Source organism: Trematomus bernacchii, unplaced genomic scaffold (genome assembly GCF_902827165.1).
Source record: "Trematomus bernacchii unplaced genomic scaffold, fTreBer1.1, whole genome shotgun sequence".
In the NCBI taxonomy this organism is placed as follows: Eukaryota; Metazoa; Chordata; class Actinopteri; order Perciformes; family Nototheniidae; genus Trematomus; species Trematomus bernacchii.
In genome coordinates, this window is record NW_022987641.1 from 3,795,150 (window position 1) to 3,808,366 (window position 13,217).

The 13,217-nt window shown below is 38.3% G+C and overlaps 3 protein-coding genes across 4 annotated transcripts; 2 read left to right on the top strand and 1 right to left on the bottom strand.

The window, feature by feature from the left end:
• Positions 1-299: 299 nt before the first annotated feature.
• si:dkeyp-38g8.5 (uncharacterized protein LOC568385 homolog) lies at positions 300-2,297 on the bottom strand. The gene is made up of 4 exons (XM_034133263.1): positions 2,140-2,297; positions 1,469-1,562; positions 1,186-1,273; positions 300-1,106 (listed from the first exon to the last, which is right to left on the bottom strand). The coding sequence occupies exons 1-4, from the start codon at positions 2,210-2,212 to the stop codon at positions 435-437; spliced, it is 927 nt and encodes a 308-aa protein (XP_033989154.1). The 5' UTR covers positions 2,213-2,297; the 3' UTR covers positions 300-434.
• Positions 2,298-2,596: 299 nt separating this feature from the next.
• On the top strand, positions 2,597-6,852 carry si:ch211-244b2.4 (uncharacterized protein LOC541512 homolog). 2 transcript variants are annotated; one of them, XM_034133671.1, is made up of 10 exons: positions 2,597-2,685; positions 3,563-3,681; positions 4,004-4,211; positions 4,351-4,495; positions 4,577-4,709; positions 4,826-4,946; positions 5,396-5,474; positions 5,555-5,657; positions 5,747-5,867; positions 6,110-6,852. In XM_034133671.1, exons 1-10 carry the CDS (start codon positions 2,670-2,672, stop codon positions 6,169-6,171), a joined length of 1,107 nt encoding a protein of 368 aa, XP_033989562.1. In that variant the 5' UTR covers positions 2,597-2,669; the 3' UTR covers positions 6,172-6,852. The 2 variants fall into 2 exon arrangements, with proteins under 2 accessions (XP_033989562.1, XP_033989563.1); XM_034133672.1 differs by having other exon boundaries at positions 4,004-4,202.
• A 794-nt stretch (positions 6,853-7,646) lies between these two features.
• On the top strand, positions 7,647-13,081 carry si:ch211-244b2.3 (uncharacterized protein LOC557230 homolog). The gene is made up of 11 exons (XM_034133413.1): positions 7,647-7,837; positions 7,919-7,958; positions 8,308-8,437; positions 9,093-9,237; positions 9,616-9,724; positions 9,814-9,892; positions 10,021-10,120; positions 11,158-11,263; positions 11,385-11,466; positions 11,892-12,064; positions 12,181-13,081. Exons 1-11 carry the CDS (start codon positions 7,835-7,837, stop codon positions 12,240-12,242), a joined length of 1,029 nt encoding a protein of 342 aa, XP_033989304.1. The 5' UTR covers positions 7,647-7,834; the 3' UTR covers positions 12,243-13,081.
• The last annotated feature ends 136 nt before the right edge of the window (positions 13,082-13,217 follow it).

Here is a 13,217-nt window from a genome sequence, read left to right on the forward strand (position 1 = left end):
AAACACAATCATTTGTTGTAAAGTCTGTACTGTAATATAAAAATATATATTCTGAAAAAAAGATTTTTTACATGAACTGCAATATTTGGTATAATTCATTTCAGAGTGATGTTTAAACCGTGCACAATAGCCAATACCAAAGACTCTAATGTCTAGAGTGGATCAAATAAAGAATATTGTTTGATTTGGGAGGGGGGGTTGTTGATTTTTATTGTGGATGGGGTTAAGAATAATGCTAATAGCTTGCTATTGTGTGCTCTGTATGGAATAACCACAAGTGAATAAAGTTGTTTTGAAGACCTCTCCAAACTAGGAGTGGCTCAACGTTTTCATTAACGGTGAATGTACATTTTGATTTGTATGGACTTAACTAATTTACTACTGCTCAAAAATACCTTTCTCCATGGATGTGTTGTGCAGAGAAGCCTCATGAATCAAAAGTTTTCAATAAGTTTTTCAAACAAGTTGAGGAACTGCTCCTTCCTGTCTGTGACATCTGAGTCTTTCCGCTGGCTGCTGTCTTCTGTACCGTCCTCAGTCCTTTCTCTGGGTGCAGAACGTCTCTCCAGCCTGGCTTTCTCTCTCTCCAGAGCCAGCCGGTCCTGTCTCACAGCCTCCTTGTCCTTGTCCAACATCACCTTCTCCCTCTCCAAAAGGGCCTTTTCTCTCTCTATGATCGCCCTCTCTCTTTCCAAAGACGCTCGCTCTCGGTCCAGAGCGGCGATCTCCCTGTCCAGCACCGCCCTCTCCCTCTGTAGCACCTGCTGCTCCCTCTCCATCACCCGTTTCTCGCTTTTCATCAAGTCTCTCTCATGCTCCATCTCTTGCATGATGCTTCCGTCCTCCGTGGCATCCTCATCCTCGTCTCCGTTCAGGGTGACCTCAATCTCAGGCCCTCCTGCGATGGAGGCCATAGAGGAGCTAGGTACCATGGGTATCTTCCTCCTCTTGCGTTTGGAGATTGAGGGGAAATTAGCACTGCGGGCTAAGGCCTCGAGGAGGGGGGTGTCGCCATCCAGCCGACCCTCCATAGCGTCGTCCATCACGTTGAAGAAAGGCCAGCCTTCAGGGTACACTTTCACTCCAGCTGGAGGGTTCTTTAGCCCCTGAAGAAGAAAAGTTAAAAATCAAAAACGACATTTGTAAAAGTGCTTGATAAATCTATGGGGTTCTTTGTTCCTGTACCTTGTATCTCTTCTTCAGGTTTTCCCATTTTTTGGATGCTTGAATATGGGTCATCTGGTAATGCAAGCGCATATGTTGTAGGATTGCCCTGAAAAAACAACACACAAAAGCATTAGAGCTAACACAATGAGTTGATTTATTCAATATATATCGAATATTTATTGAGTCGATAAATCAATAAGTTGTACTATTATTGTTTTTAATATATAAATGCCCAAATGTCACTGGTTTTAGCTTTTTTAAATATGAATATCAACAAAAACGTTTAAACTTGATGTCCTACCTCCATGCCCACATGGACGTATTTCTCTTTCCAGAGAAGAGGTTATTATTCTTGACCCTCAGCTTCACAAAGTCTTCAATTTCCTTGACACTCACTGAGGGAGAGAGAGAGAGAAGAACATTGTTAGAAATTACTTCATGAGGGCTTTTGTAAAATATAGAGATAAAAACTGAAACCCTCAACTCAAATCAAGCATAAAAACGTATTAAAAATCAGTTTTTTTTAATGCAGTGTGCAGACTGCATTACAACTGATTATGAGCAGTGTCACCCTTAATTACACAACGTGTACAGAATACTGGAGTCCATTCCCTTTTTAATTCAATTAAAACATAACACCATCTCAAACTGTAAAAAAAAAACTCATTTAAAATGAAGTTAGCAGACCATACCTCAATCTACTGTGTATTCATTGGTGGCCCTCATGGTAGGTCTACTATGCTCACTTACACAAATATTACATAACAAACACAACCTACATACCAGTGTGTAGGCCAGTTTAAATAGCCTGCGTGTATTAACCATATTCACTTGTTATTGTTGAATTCATTCTTACTTCTCGGGCACTTCAGCGTGGAGCCCACTTGCTAGGATGCTAGGTGCCCAAGCTAACTCTCATTATCTGTGAGTTAGTTTGAATAAAACATGACTTTTTCTGCTGCCTATACTTACTTTTATATGTGTACTCCACGGGGCACACTTTATTATAAGTGGTGCTCGTGTAATCGTGATCTTCGTTTTCCATGTTTCCCTCGTTTACGTTCTTCGTTTAGTGCCCTTCGTAGGAAAAGACGGGAAGCTACTTCCGCCTTTAGAGGGACCTTATCTTCTTCTAATAAAGCGCGTATAGGGCCGTATCAGCGCAACATTGCCATCTAGCGGTGTGGAGGTTTAGCATACTGTAAAATATAATAGTAATATTACATACAGTCCAGCTGTTTTTGCTCTCCCACGCAATATTTGTGAACCTATACAGTTTACAATAACACTTTGAACGTTACATTGACATTGCATATTGTTTAACTGTTTTAATGTGTATTCCTTTAAGTTATCACCCACTTTATTATCATGCATTTGTAGTTCAAATCAGCAGTCGATCTTGCTATGATTTCACATCTGCATTACCAGCCTCTCGTCAAACAGCGTGTGGGAGTGGCTGTAGGCTATATATAAGTTAGGGAAACGAAAGTGTTAGATAGAGAATGGCGTCTGCCTATCGTGAGTACTTTTTTAACATCATTATAATAATATTCATACTATAATAATATAATATAATGAGTTAATTATGTGTTTTTGTTTTATCGACATGCTTAGGCACCCTTTTGCCCTCTTAAAAAGAGTGGCCACTGGCCACTGTATGTTATTATATGCAAAATGAGACATTTTGAGTTGAAATCAAAAAAGATTAATAGAAGGCTATATGCCACGTTATATGTGAAACACGATGAAAGTATTACCTCGCAATCGGACAGTCAGACACAGATTTATAAGAAGTGGCGATGATTGTTTGAAAACTTGACATATCAAGTTTCAGTTTCGTTTCTTGATGACCTCTCTGTTCTACTGAAGCCCAAACATGTATAGTAATAATCATGGTTTACTTTCATTTCTAATTTACTAGTTAAATTAAATTCAGGGTTATTATCTTTCCTTCATTAATCTATACATTATTTTTGCAACGTGTAGAATAGATCATGGCCATACAGCATAGGCCTACTGGATGTGATCTAATGATCCAGCAGGGGGCAGCAAATAAAGATAATAAGTCATTTTTTTCAATATTAACTTGCACTTTCTTTTAAACTGTGTTTTAAAATGTACTTGAAAGAATATCTTATGGCCCTTTATTTAAAAAAACGAATAATTAAAAATCAAACTTTGATTAATTGTTTACCATTTCTCATTGAACAAATATCAGTACAGAAAACAATTGCAACATAACAACTAAAAGTGTCCCCACTTTTCACCCTTAAAGGATAATGATCATGTTCAGTCATTATCAATGGGAATTTTGTTCAAGTGTTCACCAAATATGTAAACAAAGTTTGATGTGTGTTTTTCATTCTCAATTATTGTTTTGTGCCATTGTTCCCAGTTGCTGACGAGGAAAAGCCCTCTAGTGACCCTGAACGTTATGACTCCTCTGAGGCGGAATCTGACGCCAGTGAAGAGTCTGGCAGTGTCAGTGATTCAGATGAAGGAGATGGTTTTCAGGTTGGAGAAGATAATTGAGTCAGCATCTATTTATTGCACATAAAGCCACAAGAGGTGGATCCATTTAAGGCCTTACATATCTTTTAAGGCAGATGTTATTTGCACCCAGGTGACTTTAGTGGAACATGCTAGTTGTATATAGCTACATTGGCTATTTACACCCTGGGTGCACTGTTAAAATGTAATAAATACATTATTGGCATATCATGGATTTTATGCTAAAGAGAGTTTACTGCCATGTTTGACACCCTCTATTTTTCACACTGATGTAGAACTTTACTTTATTTACCAATTGAGTGATTAAAAATCTTTCCATTTTCAGTTGACTGGGAACGGGCCCTGCAAGTATTACAACAAAGGCCGGTGTCGGGATGGTGAGAGGTGCTCTTTCCAGCACGTCTGCCAGTTTGCCCTGACAGGAAGCTGTCGCTACAGGTCCAAGTGTAAGCTGAACCACCCCACAGGCGGGGGGGAGCCCTCGGGGGCCAGCAACCGGGATTCAGGCCGATCTACGTCTAGTGGTGAGGAAGGTTAGTCCCGATTTTGTTCACTGGAATTATCTTATCGACTCATCAATTAGTGGTTTTGAGTCACTACAAACGTCACTTTTTACTCTGCACACTGTCATTTTTCAAACATTTTAATTCTACATTTTGTCTTTTTAACCAGACTCAAAGCTCACTGATGGTAGATGCTACCAGTGGCAGCTGAATGATGGAAATGGTTGGATGGATGTTGCTAATGATCACATCCTCGAGGCCCAGTATTCGCTGCCTCACTGCAAAGGCATTAAAATCTACAACACACCATACGGGTAAGAGATAACAATGCAGTGCCGAAACATTTTCTACATCAAAAACGGTTTAATGATTGATCTCTCTGTCTCTGTCTGTAGGGCAGTGAGTATAGATTTTAACCGGATGAGACTGGATGGAAAGAGTCTGAGAGTGAGACGTTTGGATGATGGAAACACAGTGTGGATCTGGTACTGCACACTGGGTCGAAAGTGGATCAAGTATGGAGACAAGGTAGATAGAATTAAACGATTGGACCTTACTTTTGTGTGCAAAAATACAACAAGTCCCAAGTTTAACATTTTATCTTCTTGGTCAATTTGACAATGAATACTTTTTTTTCTGGACAGGACTCAAAGGGCCAGCCCAGTCCTGTGAAGAGCTCTGACATAGAGAACAAGTTCCAGAGTAACCCAACAAGCTCTGTCACGTTCAACGTCGGTGCTAAAACCTTTGAGATTAAATTCAGAGGTGAAGTATACTCCAAAAACCTTCACCAAATACACATGTTTACTAAATCCATATGTAGAACATTGTGCCATTGGGAAGTACACACCCCATGAGAAATCAGGGTCGTGTGCACACATTAAAAGCAAAAGTTGTGATAATGAAGTCAGGAATATCCCAACAAGAATCTAAAGATATAGTGGAGGACCGGACTGCAAACCTAAATAGAAAACTATTTCTGAAGTGAAATACTTCCCCGGGAGTAAAAACCAAACAGCAGTCATTGAAATGTAAATACAACTGTAGAATTGAATAATGTCATTAAAACATATCAGCATTCAAATGTGCAGAAGTGTGCTCTTGAATGTGCGTAGATTACCTACAATCAAATCTATGTGTGAACTGGATTGTACATTGGCCCAATGTTAGTTTCTTCTCAGAAAGCAGTTTTATTTTATTCTTTTTTTTGGCAGAAATGCGACAGGTGTCCAAAAAGAAAAAGAGAAAAGTAACTCGTCGACCACTGTTCCGACAACAGCCCGCAGGAGCACAGTGAGTCTGGATTGTGTGAATAAACCATTTCCCAAAGTCAAACCATTTCTTCAAATTAATCCAGAATTTTATATTTACAGAGCTTCTCAAGCACCATTAGCTTTCCAGAATCTTTCTGTGGGATCCAAACCAGAGTGGCAGTTTGAGGGGAACAGTGGAGCGTGGCATGTGTTCAAACACAGGGCAAGTTATCTAGTTACATTAAGCTAAGAAATGTTATCTGTCTTTGTTACGAAGTGCAAAAAACATGATGTTTCAAATGGTTTCATCAGAGAGGAACGTCGACTGAATGCTCAGTAATCAGTGATGAGATCGAGAGGAAGTACCAGCAAAACACCCAGAGCAGCATGACCTTCGACGTGAAGGGACAGACCTACAAACTGGATTTTGCAGGTAGTTCTTTTTCAAAAACTGTAAGAGGACACATTTTTTTTACTGGTTAACTATTTACTAATAAGTTCTTGAGTTTATAAATCGTGGTTTGTTACTAGGAAATCCTATAAAATACATGTTCCTGCTAAATAAAGCGTGAAAAAACAACTCTCCCTGCTATAATGAACTGTAAATTGCTTGAATAGTAATCCTGAAACACAACATACAGTAGAGCATTTATTTGTTTTATTTTCCCTCTGCAGCGATGATCCAAACCAACCTGAACACCAAGCGTTCACGCAGGATCCAACGTGTGCTGGTGTGAGAATTAAAGGAGATTTGGAAGAGCTCAAGAAGAAAATCTATAAAACAATTGTGCAATACCATATTTATACAATCAATTCAATCTGAGATGTGTTTATTTGGGCTATTTGAAGCAAACTTAATCATTGTTATTAATTGACGTGGCAGTACATTGGCGTCTTTATGAGAAATTGTGTTTATAGAAGAAATAATTCAGGATAAGATGGAATGATGCCAAAGAATCTTCTTTTTTTATTTGGATTTTGTACAAAAAAAGCTTTGAAGTTTACCAGCTCACCTAAATGCTGCCTGACAAGTTTTACCTCAGATTATGGATACTTTACTCATTTGCCTTTTGCAGAATATTACACACACACTGTAGAAATACTTACTACCATACTATAAGATGACATTACAAATGTTAGCTTAATAAGGAAACACCCTCCTGGAATGATCAGACATATATTTCATGTTACATAAATATGTTATGTTACAATATAATTGATTGGTTTGGATATATGTCTAATGCAAATTCAAGGTAAATAATAATAACCTTTTTTAAGTGTTTTATAAAAGTCAGGGGGTTACATTATGCAATTTAAATATGTAATTATTTCTGCTCAAGATTCAAACTATTGGATCTTAAGGTTTACTCTACTTCATACATATGCATTTCCCTTCAATAAAAATGGATCCAATGTAATATTGTTTGTTGTTTTAATATTTTGAAAATGCACTATGGTATATCGACAGCTGTGTTATCCCAAATAAATCCCTGTTGACAAAGAACACAAGACATAAAAACTTCACTTTTAATAATATATGTATATATGTGTGCATACAAAATACAGATGCAGCTTCCTCAAGTGAGATTAAAGTGTAACCAGATGTGGGAAGTCACTAAATTCATTAATTCAAGTACTGTACTAAAGTACAATTTTGAGATACTTGTACTTTACTTGAGTATGTCCATGTTATGCTACTTTATACTTTTACTCCACTACAATTCAGAGTTAAATTGTGCACTTTTACTCCACTACATTTATTTAATATCCTTAGCTTCTTTGCACATTTGGATGAATGATGTGAAATATAATCAACTCTTAAATCAGACTTTAGTTACACCTGGAGTAAATTCACAAGCGAAGCTCCCTGCAGTATATTCAAACTAGCTACACCTTTACCAGCTTTGATAACACTTTAATGCATCAATCATTATAAAACATATCATATTATTCTAAAATGCACCAATCTGCAGAATGACTACTTTTACTTTTGGTACTTTAAGTTTAGTTTGATGCTAATACATTTATACTTTTACTTGAGTAACCTTTTTATTGCAGGACTTACTTGTTGTAACAGAGTATTCCTAAACTCTGGTACTCAAGTACAAGATATGAGTACTTCTCCACTTCTGAGTGTGACCTCACTGAAAAGATCATGTTGTTATTTTCATTCCTGGTTTTGTTGCGTGAACAATTCACGTGCAATCTGTGCGTGATAAACCTGCCCTGAAACGAAAGTGAAAGAAAAGCTTCTTTAAAAAGTAAACCTTCACATCGGTTTCTGAGAAAGAGATATTAAAGTGGATTTAATGGAACTATAACGTTTCAGTACCTTTTTTTTCTTTTTGTTTCCGTTTTTGAAACAGCCTTGTTGTTATTGGGACAATATTTCCTAACATCATGGTGAGTCTTCGTCACGGAATCACTTAGATTCTAAAAGTGTCTTTGTGATGTGAGATGAACATATTTGTTTGTTTCTCACAGGAAAATGCTGACGAGATGAACCATTGGCAGGAGACTGCAGGTTTGTATGATATTTAGAATTCCTGAACTACTTCTTAGTACCTGAAGTGTGAATGTTAGCCTTTCAGCTAACTGCTTCCTATCAGGACTGTCGACGTTTCCAAGAAACAAATACTTCAAAAATTGGACTATAACATGATTCAAAAGTATGAAAGAGTGATACCAGAGTAGATATGACACTGATAATAATGACATATTTCGATGAAGTCAGACATAACTTGGGTACTATTTTTAACCTTTCGACTAACTTTGTTAGCACACTAGTGTCAAACATTAACCTGAGTTGTCAAAGCTCTTTGTCATCAATAGAGCAGATAGATAATGAGATCCCATATGTTGTTGTTTTACAGTCAATGGGAAACATTATGAGTGGCAGCTGTCAAATGGACATCTATGGCTGCCAATCGACAATGACCATTTGATCGAGACCCACTACTGCCAACCTGGAGCTAAAGGAATCACCATCAACTTCAGCCATATGTTAGTGTTTTACTCATCTGAGATTTACAGTTTTCAGCATTTTTTAAGTCATAATTATTAAATATATTATACGTTTGAACAATTGTTGCAGCCTGTCATACAGTATTTAGATTATTATTATAATTTTTTTTGCATTTTAAGAAATTATTTGATTACAACTTGTACATAAAATAACTACATAACAATCCACAAATCAGGAAACATAAAAAAAAAATCATGAAGTGGTCATTGTATGTGTTTTGTGTTCTATAACTCACCCATTTTTGCCATCGGTCATCAAAGACATGATTCTCATTGCTATTTTTTCCATTCCTTAAATGTAATCTACTAGATTTTTCCATTGTGAGTTGATTAAGTTATTATCTTTTAACCAATTCCTTGTAATTTGTTCAATAACTGCTATTCTTATTACGAAAATAAGTAGGAATCTTTGTTTTTCCTCTGTCCTCTGGTAAGTTAGTAAATTCTTGTTTAGAGAAATGCCAAAAACATTTCTCTAATTGTATTTAGATTCTTAAGGGAATAAAACTACATTGGTCATGAGGATGGTGACAAATGATAGATTACTCAGAAGTATGTGGTGTTATAACATGCCGTATAACATCGTTTTACAATCCAATAAATATCTCAAACGTAATCCCATGTGTCTCCACAGGAAGGTGTTCATAGACTTTGATAAACTGCTGACTCAGAATGTAGATCTGAAGGTGCAGAGACTGAGTTTCCTCCCTCAGGGCCAGACGGAGGACGTAGGCTGGTACTTCAGAGATGACCAGCTGTGGCGTGAATTTGGATCCCAGGTGAGGGAAATCCCAGGCAACTACCATTACATTTATTCTAGCTGTGGAAGAAGTATTCAGATCCTTTAAAGTAACAATGCAGCAATGTAGAAATACTCTATTGCAAGCCTTAAGTAAAAGGACACAACAAAACAACGACATGTAGTCATACGCAAATCTGTTTTAAGGTTTTGGACTTTCTATCCTGTCCTTACATTTTGGTGAGATATAAAATTATTTGAACATGCATTGAAAAAGGAAAATAATCACATAAGTGGAACTAATTGAATCAAATGTGGCCCTGACTATGACGTAAATAAGGTAGCAACATAGTAAAGTCCAAGTACCTCAAAGGTTTACTTAAGAACAGTTTTTAGTAACACGCTTTTCCTCCCCAAGAGGTCCTTGACCATCAGCAGTGGAGATGTGGAGCGTCAGTTCACTCTTAACCCTCGAGGGTCTTTCAACTTCACAGTGGGCTCCTCAAGCTACTCACTCGACTTCTCAAGTATGGGATATTTTTTATCTTTTTACTCTTGAGAGCTCAAGAAATTCAATATATTTGTCTTTATTGATCTAACCGATTTTATTCGGCAGCCATGACACAAACAAACTGCGTCACAGGCCTGCGCAGAAATCTACGAAGGCGTCCAAAATTAACTTCCAATGCAGGGAGGTGAGACTTTATCTGTAGGAATCATAAACTTATATTTGACTTGTTTACATGTTTAAATATACACTAAATATGACTAGAGAGGGAATTTCAGTAGTTAAACCCTGAATAAAATATGTTTTTCTCTGCAGCCGTTCCTCCACTTCAGCTTCCTCCTCCCAGCTCACAGATGGAGGCTACAGGTGGGAGTTCATGGGAGACGAGGGTATATGGACTGAGTACAATGCACATGTAAGTAAGATTTCTAACCATTTTTTACTTTCAGCCCGAAACACTAACTTTATTAGTTAGGATTAGTTGAATATATTTAAAGGTCCCATGTCATGCTTTTCCGGTTATTACCCGTCCCCTTGTGTGTTATGTAGCTTTTTCTGCATGTAAACGGTCTGCAGAGTCACAAACCCTCAAAGTAAACCCTGTAGCGAGTAAAACTCTAACACAGAAAAGACCTGTCTGTGCTGCCCCAGAACGCCTTGTTGGAGATTTTTCATTGTCCATTTTTTTCTTCCTGGGTATAGTGACGTAACCATACCCAAATGGACCAATTGGTCCAAATGGACCAATCCGCGGAGCCGTTACGTTACGTCCGCGGATTGGTCCATTTCTCAGCCTGAGACGGCGGGACCCGGCGAGGCTGTGAGTCTGTGTGTGAGCATACACAAAGACTCACAGCCAGGCTGCGGGTGTGTGCTCGGGCTGGTTTCGGGCTGGGTTTCGCTGTGTCTCGCCGACCCCACGCAGCAACCAGGAAACCACACCAGTAAGCCAGCTCACACTGTCCACTCCTCGCAGCAGCGAGCCTCGCAACGTCCCGCCAACACGGCACCCAGACCCCACGCAGCATTCTCATCTGTTTGTCATTTTCTGGTTGCTAACGCCATTGTAACACATAATCACTGATGTTCCGCTGTAACGGTGGTGGACTCATCAGAACAGAGTGGGCGAGCTGACCAATCAGAGTACACTGGGCTCACAGGGAGGGGGGGGCAGGAGCTCCAACAAGCCGTTTAGGACAGAGAGTGAATACACATACTATACAGAGATGCTGTATGAGAAACCAATGGGATTTTGGAACATTGAACAATGTAAATCTATTCTAGTATACCTCAACAATGGAATTATGATCAGTAGAAATGGCCATGTCATGGGACCTTTAACTTGTCTGATGAATAATGTAACAGTTACAGCGGCATCTGGTGGTCAAATTACAAATGCTTGGACTCTGCTTCCCTCTATTAAATGGACCTATGTTTTCTATTTGTGTGTAGGTATGTTCATTTGATAGCGCTGCCCTTGAGAGACAATACCAGCTGAATCCTCAGGGCCAACTTCCCTTCAAGATCAGAAGATTTTCATACACGCTTGACTTCTCTAGTAAGGAACACACATACAGCTACACAGCCACTGCTGCTAAACAAAACAATCAATCGTTTTGCTTTTGTAGAGGAGCGCAGTTTGAATTGCCATTTAAACCCTGTACGCTTGTCTGTCCAAGGCATGAGTCAAGCCAATGACACTATCGGGACCAGGAGAGCAGTGAGGAGGACTGCTGACTCTGGAGGTCAACAGGACAGCAGGTCAGGAGATACATTTCACCCTTAAACCACCACCATAATAATCCTTAATAACCTTTGAACACATACCATACTTCTTATTTGAATTAACCAAAGTCCCCTCATTTGAAAATATACTATATTAGAAAGTAATTGCAATTTCAGGGGTACCTCTTAATTAATACTATACTTCACCTTCCTAATAATTCATTTGGTTTGTGTTATTAAGTAGAAAGGGGTCAAAAGACAAACACTGAAACCCAATTACACGTGAAGTGAAATGTTCCTTATTCCCTTCTCATTTGTAAATACATTTTCTGCTAGACTCATGTCTCTGTCTCTTATGTGCCAAATCTGCCTGGCAACACCAGCTCATTTAATGTGGCAGTAATATGTGAACAGTGTATGCTCCTGTGAATATGTTCCACTTATATTATTCTATTCTGCAGTTTGGGCACTTCACCACGATGGCAGTTTCAGGATATCGGTGGAATGTGGAAAGATTATTCAAATTCCAAAAGCAGCATTTCCAGTCAGGACATTGAGCGGCAATACCAACAGACCCCGTCAGGCTCCATGAAGTTTACCGCCAACAGGTTTAGCTATGAGCTAAACTTCTCAGGTGTGCTAAAGCTCTGTTTTGTAATGTCCCCCTTTCAAAATAAGGTGGTCATTTCACAGTAATGAATCATTCTGTTTATCAGGAGTCTAAATGTGCATTGATTTCTCTTTTCGCAGCCATGACTCAGAAGAACATGTCCACAACCACCACCCGATCAGTGAGGAGACTCACCCAGTGACTGGGACGTCAACAGATGTAGAAGTCGTCTTAATGTAATCCTCACACTGACCTTACTTCCTGCCTCAGGTTGTCTCTCAATAGAATTATTCTGCACTGATTTTCCCAAACTGTCTTTCATTTTTCTTATTGAATGACACAATAATTACTTTAAACATGAAGTTGTCAGGGATTTTTCATATTGACTAATTTAACTTATCCCCTCTAGCGTCTTATAGTGGCATTGCTCTCTATGATTAGATTTAGAAGCTTTGGTTAGGTTACTTTAAGACATCATAAAGATACGTTTTTGGGGTTTTAATCAGGTTGCGTTCAGATAAAAGGGGAACTCCACTGATATGACATTGCTCTGTCTGTTTACAGGTATTGGGGAGCACTCTTGCTTATGTGGATAATGTTGTATAAAGCTATTGGGACTCAAAATATAAGTTAAATCTGAACAAAATTGACTCGAGCGATGTAAAAAATTGAGTCGGTTGGCGCTAAAGACAATTTAAAACATCTTGGGGTGTGGAGAACTTATCTTTGTTTGAGGCTTCAGCTTGAGGCTACAATAGCAGCAAGTAGTAGCATAACACTGCCAAACCTTTGACCAGAATGTCAACCGCCAAGTTGCATTGTGGGTAATTTAATCACAAGTGCGTGAAATAAAAAAGAAATACCTTGTGTTCTGCTGCATCAACTAGGATTTATTTTTGTTTAAAACTGTCCGGCAATATTATAGCACAGACATACTGAATCAGGGAAGTACTATTAATGAAAGAAAAATACCTCTTTTTAGCATCCTAACATGTTTATGATTCATGAATACTGTCTTTTAATCAGGGTTCTTTAAAAAAAGATATATATATATATTGTTTACCTTTTTTACCTTGAACCAACAAGTTGACTTAGATGTATATTTAAAGCTGTCTGCTAATGTGCATAAACATTTCAAAATACTACCATTTCTGCACTTCATTTCTACATTAAAGTG

Coding starts and splice junctions, on each gene's coding strand:
- si:dkeyp-38g8.5 (XM_034133263.1), bottom strand. CDS start 2,212: ATGGAAAACGAAGATCACGATTACACGAGCACCACTTATAATAAAGTG. Junction 1,274..1,468: donor ACGTCCATGTGGGCATGGAG/GTAGGACATCAA, acceptor TTGTTTTTTCAG/GGCAATCCTACAACATATGC. Junction 1,107..1,185: donor ACCTGAAGAAGAGATACAAG/GTACAGGAACAA, acceptor TTTCTTCTTCAG/GGGCTAAAGAACCCTCCAGC.
- si:ch211-244b2.4 (XM_034133671.1), top strand. Junction 3,682..4,003: donor ATGAAGGAGATGGTTTTCAG/GTTGGAGAAGAT, acceptor TTCCATTTTCAG/TTGACTGGGAACGGGCCCTG. Junction 5,868..6,109: donor CTACAAACTGGATTTTGCAG/GTAGTTCTTTTT, acceptor TTCCCTCTGCAG/CGATGATCCAAACCAACCTG.
- si:ch211-244b2.3 (XM_034133413.1), top strand. Junction 7,959..8,307: donor CCATTGGCAGGAGACTGCAG/GTTTGTATGATA, acceptor GTTGTTTTACAG/TCAATGGGAAACATTATGAG. Junction 10,121..11,157: donor GGACTGAGTACAATGCACAT/GTAAGTAAGATT, acceptor ATTTGTGTGTAG/GTATGTTCATTTGATAGCGC.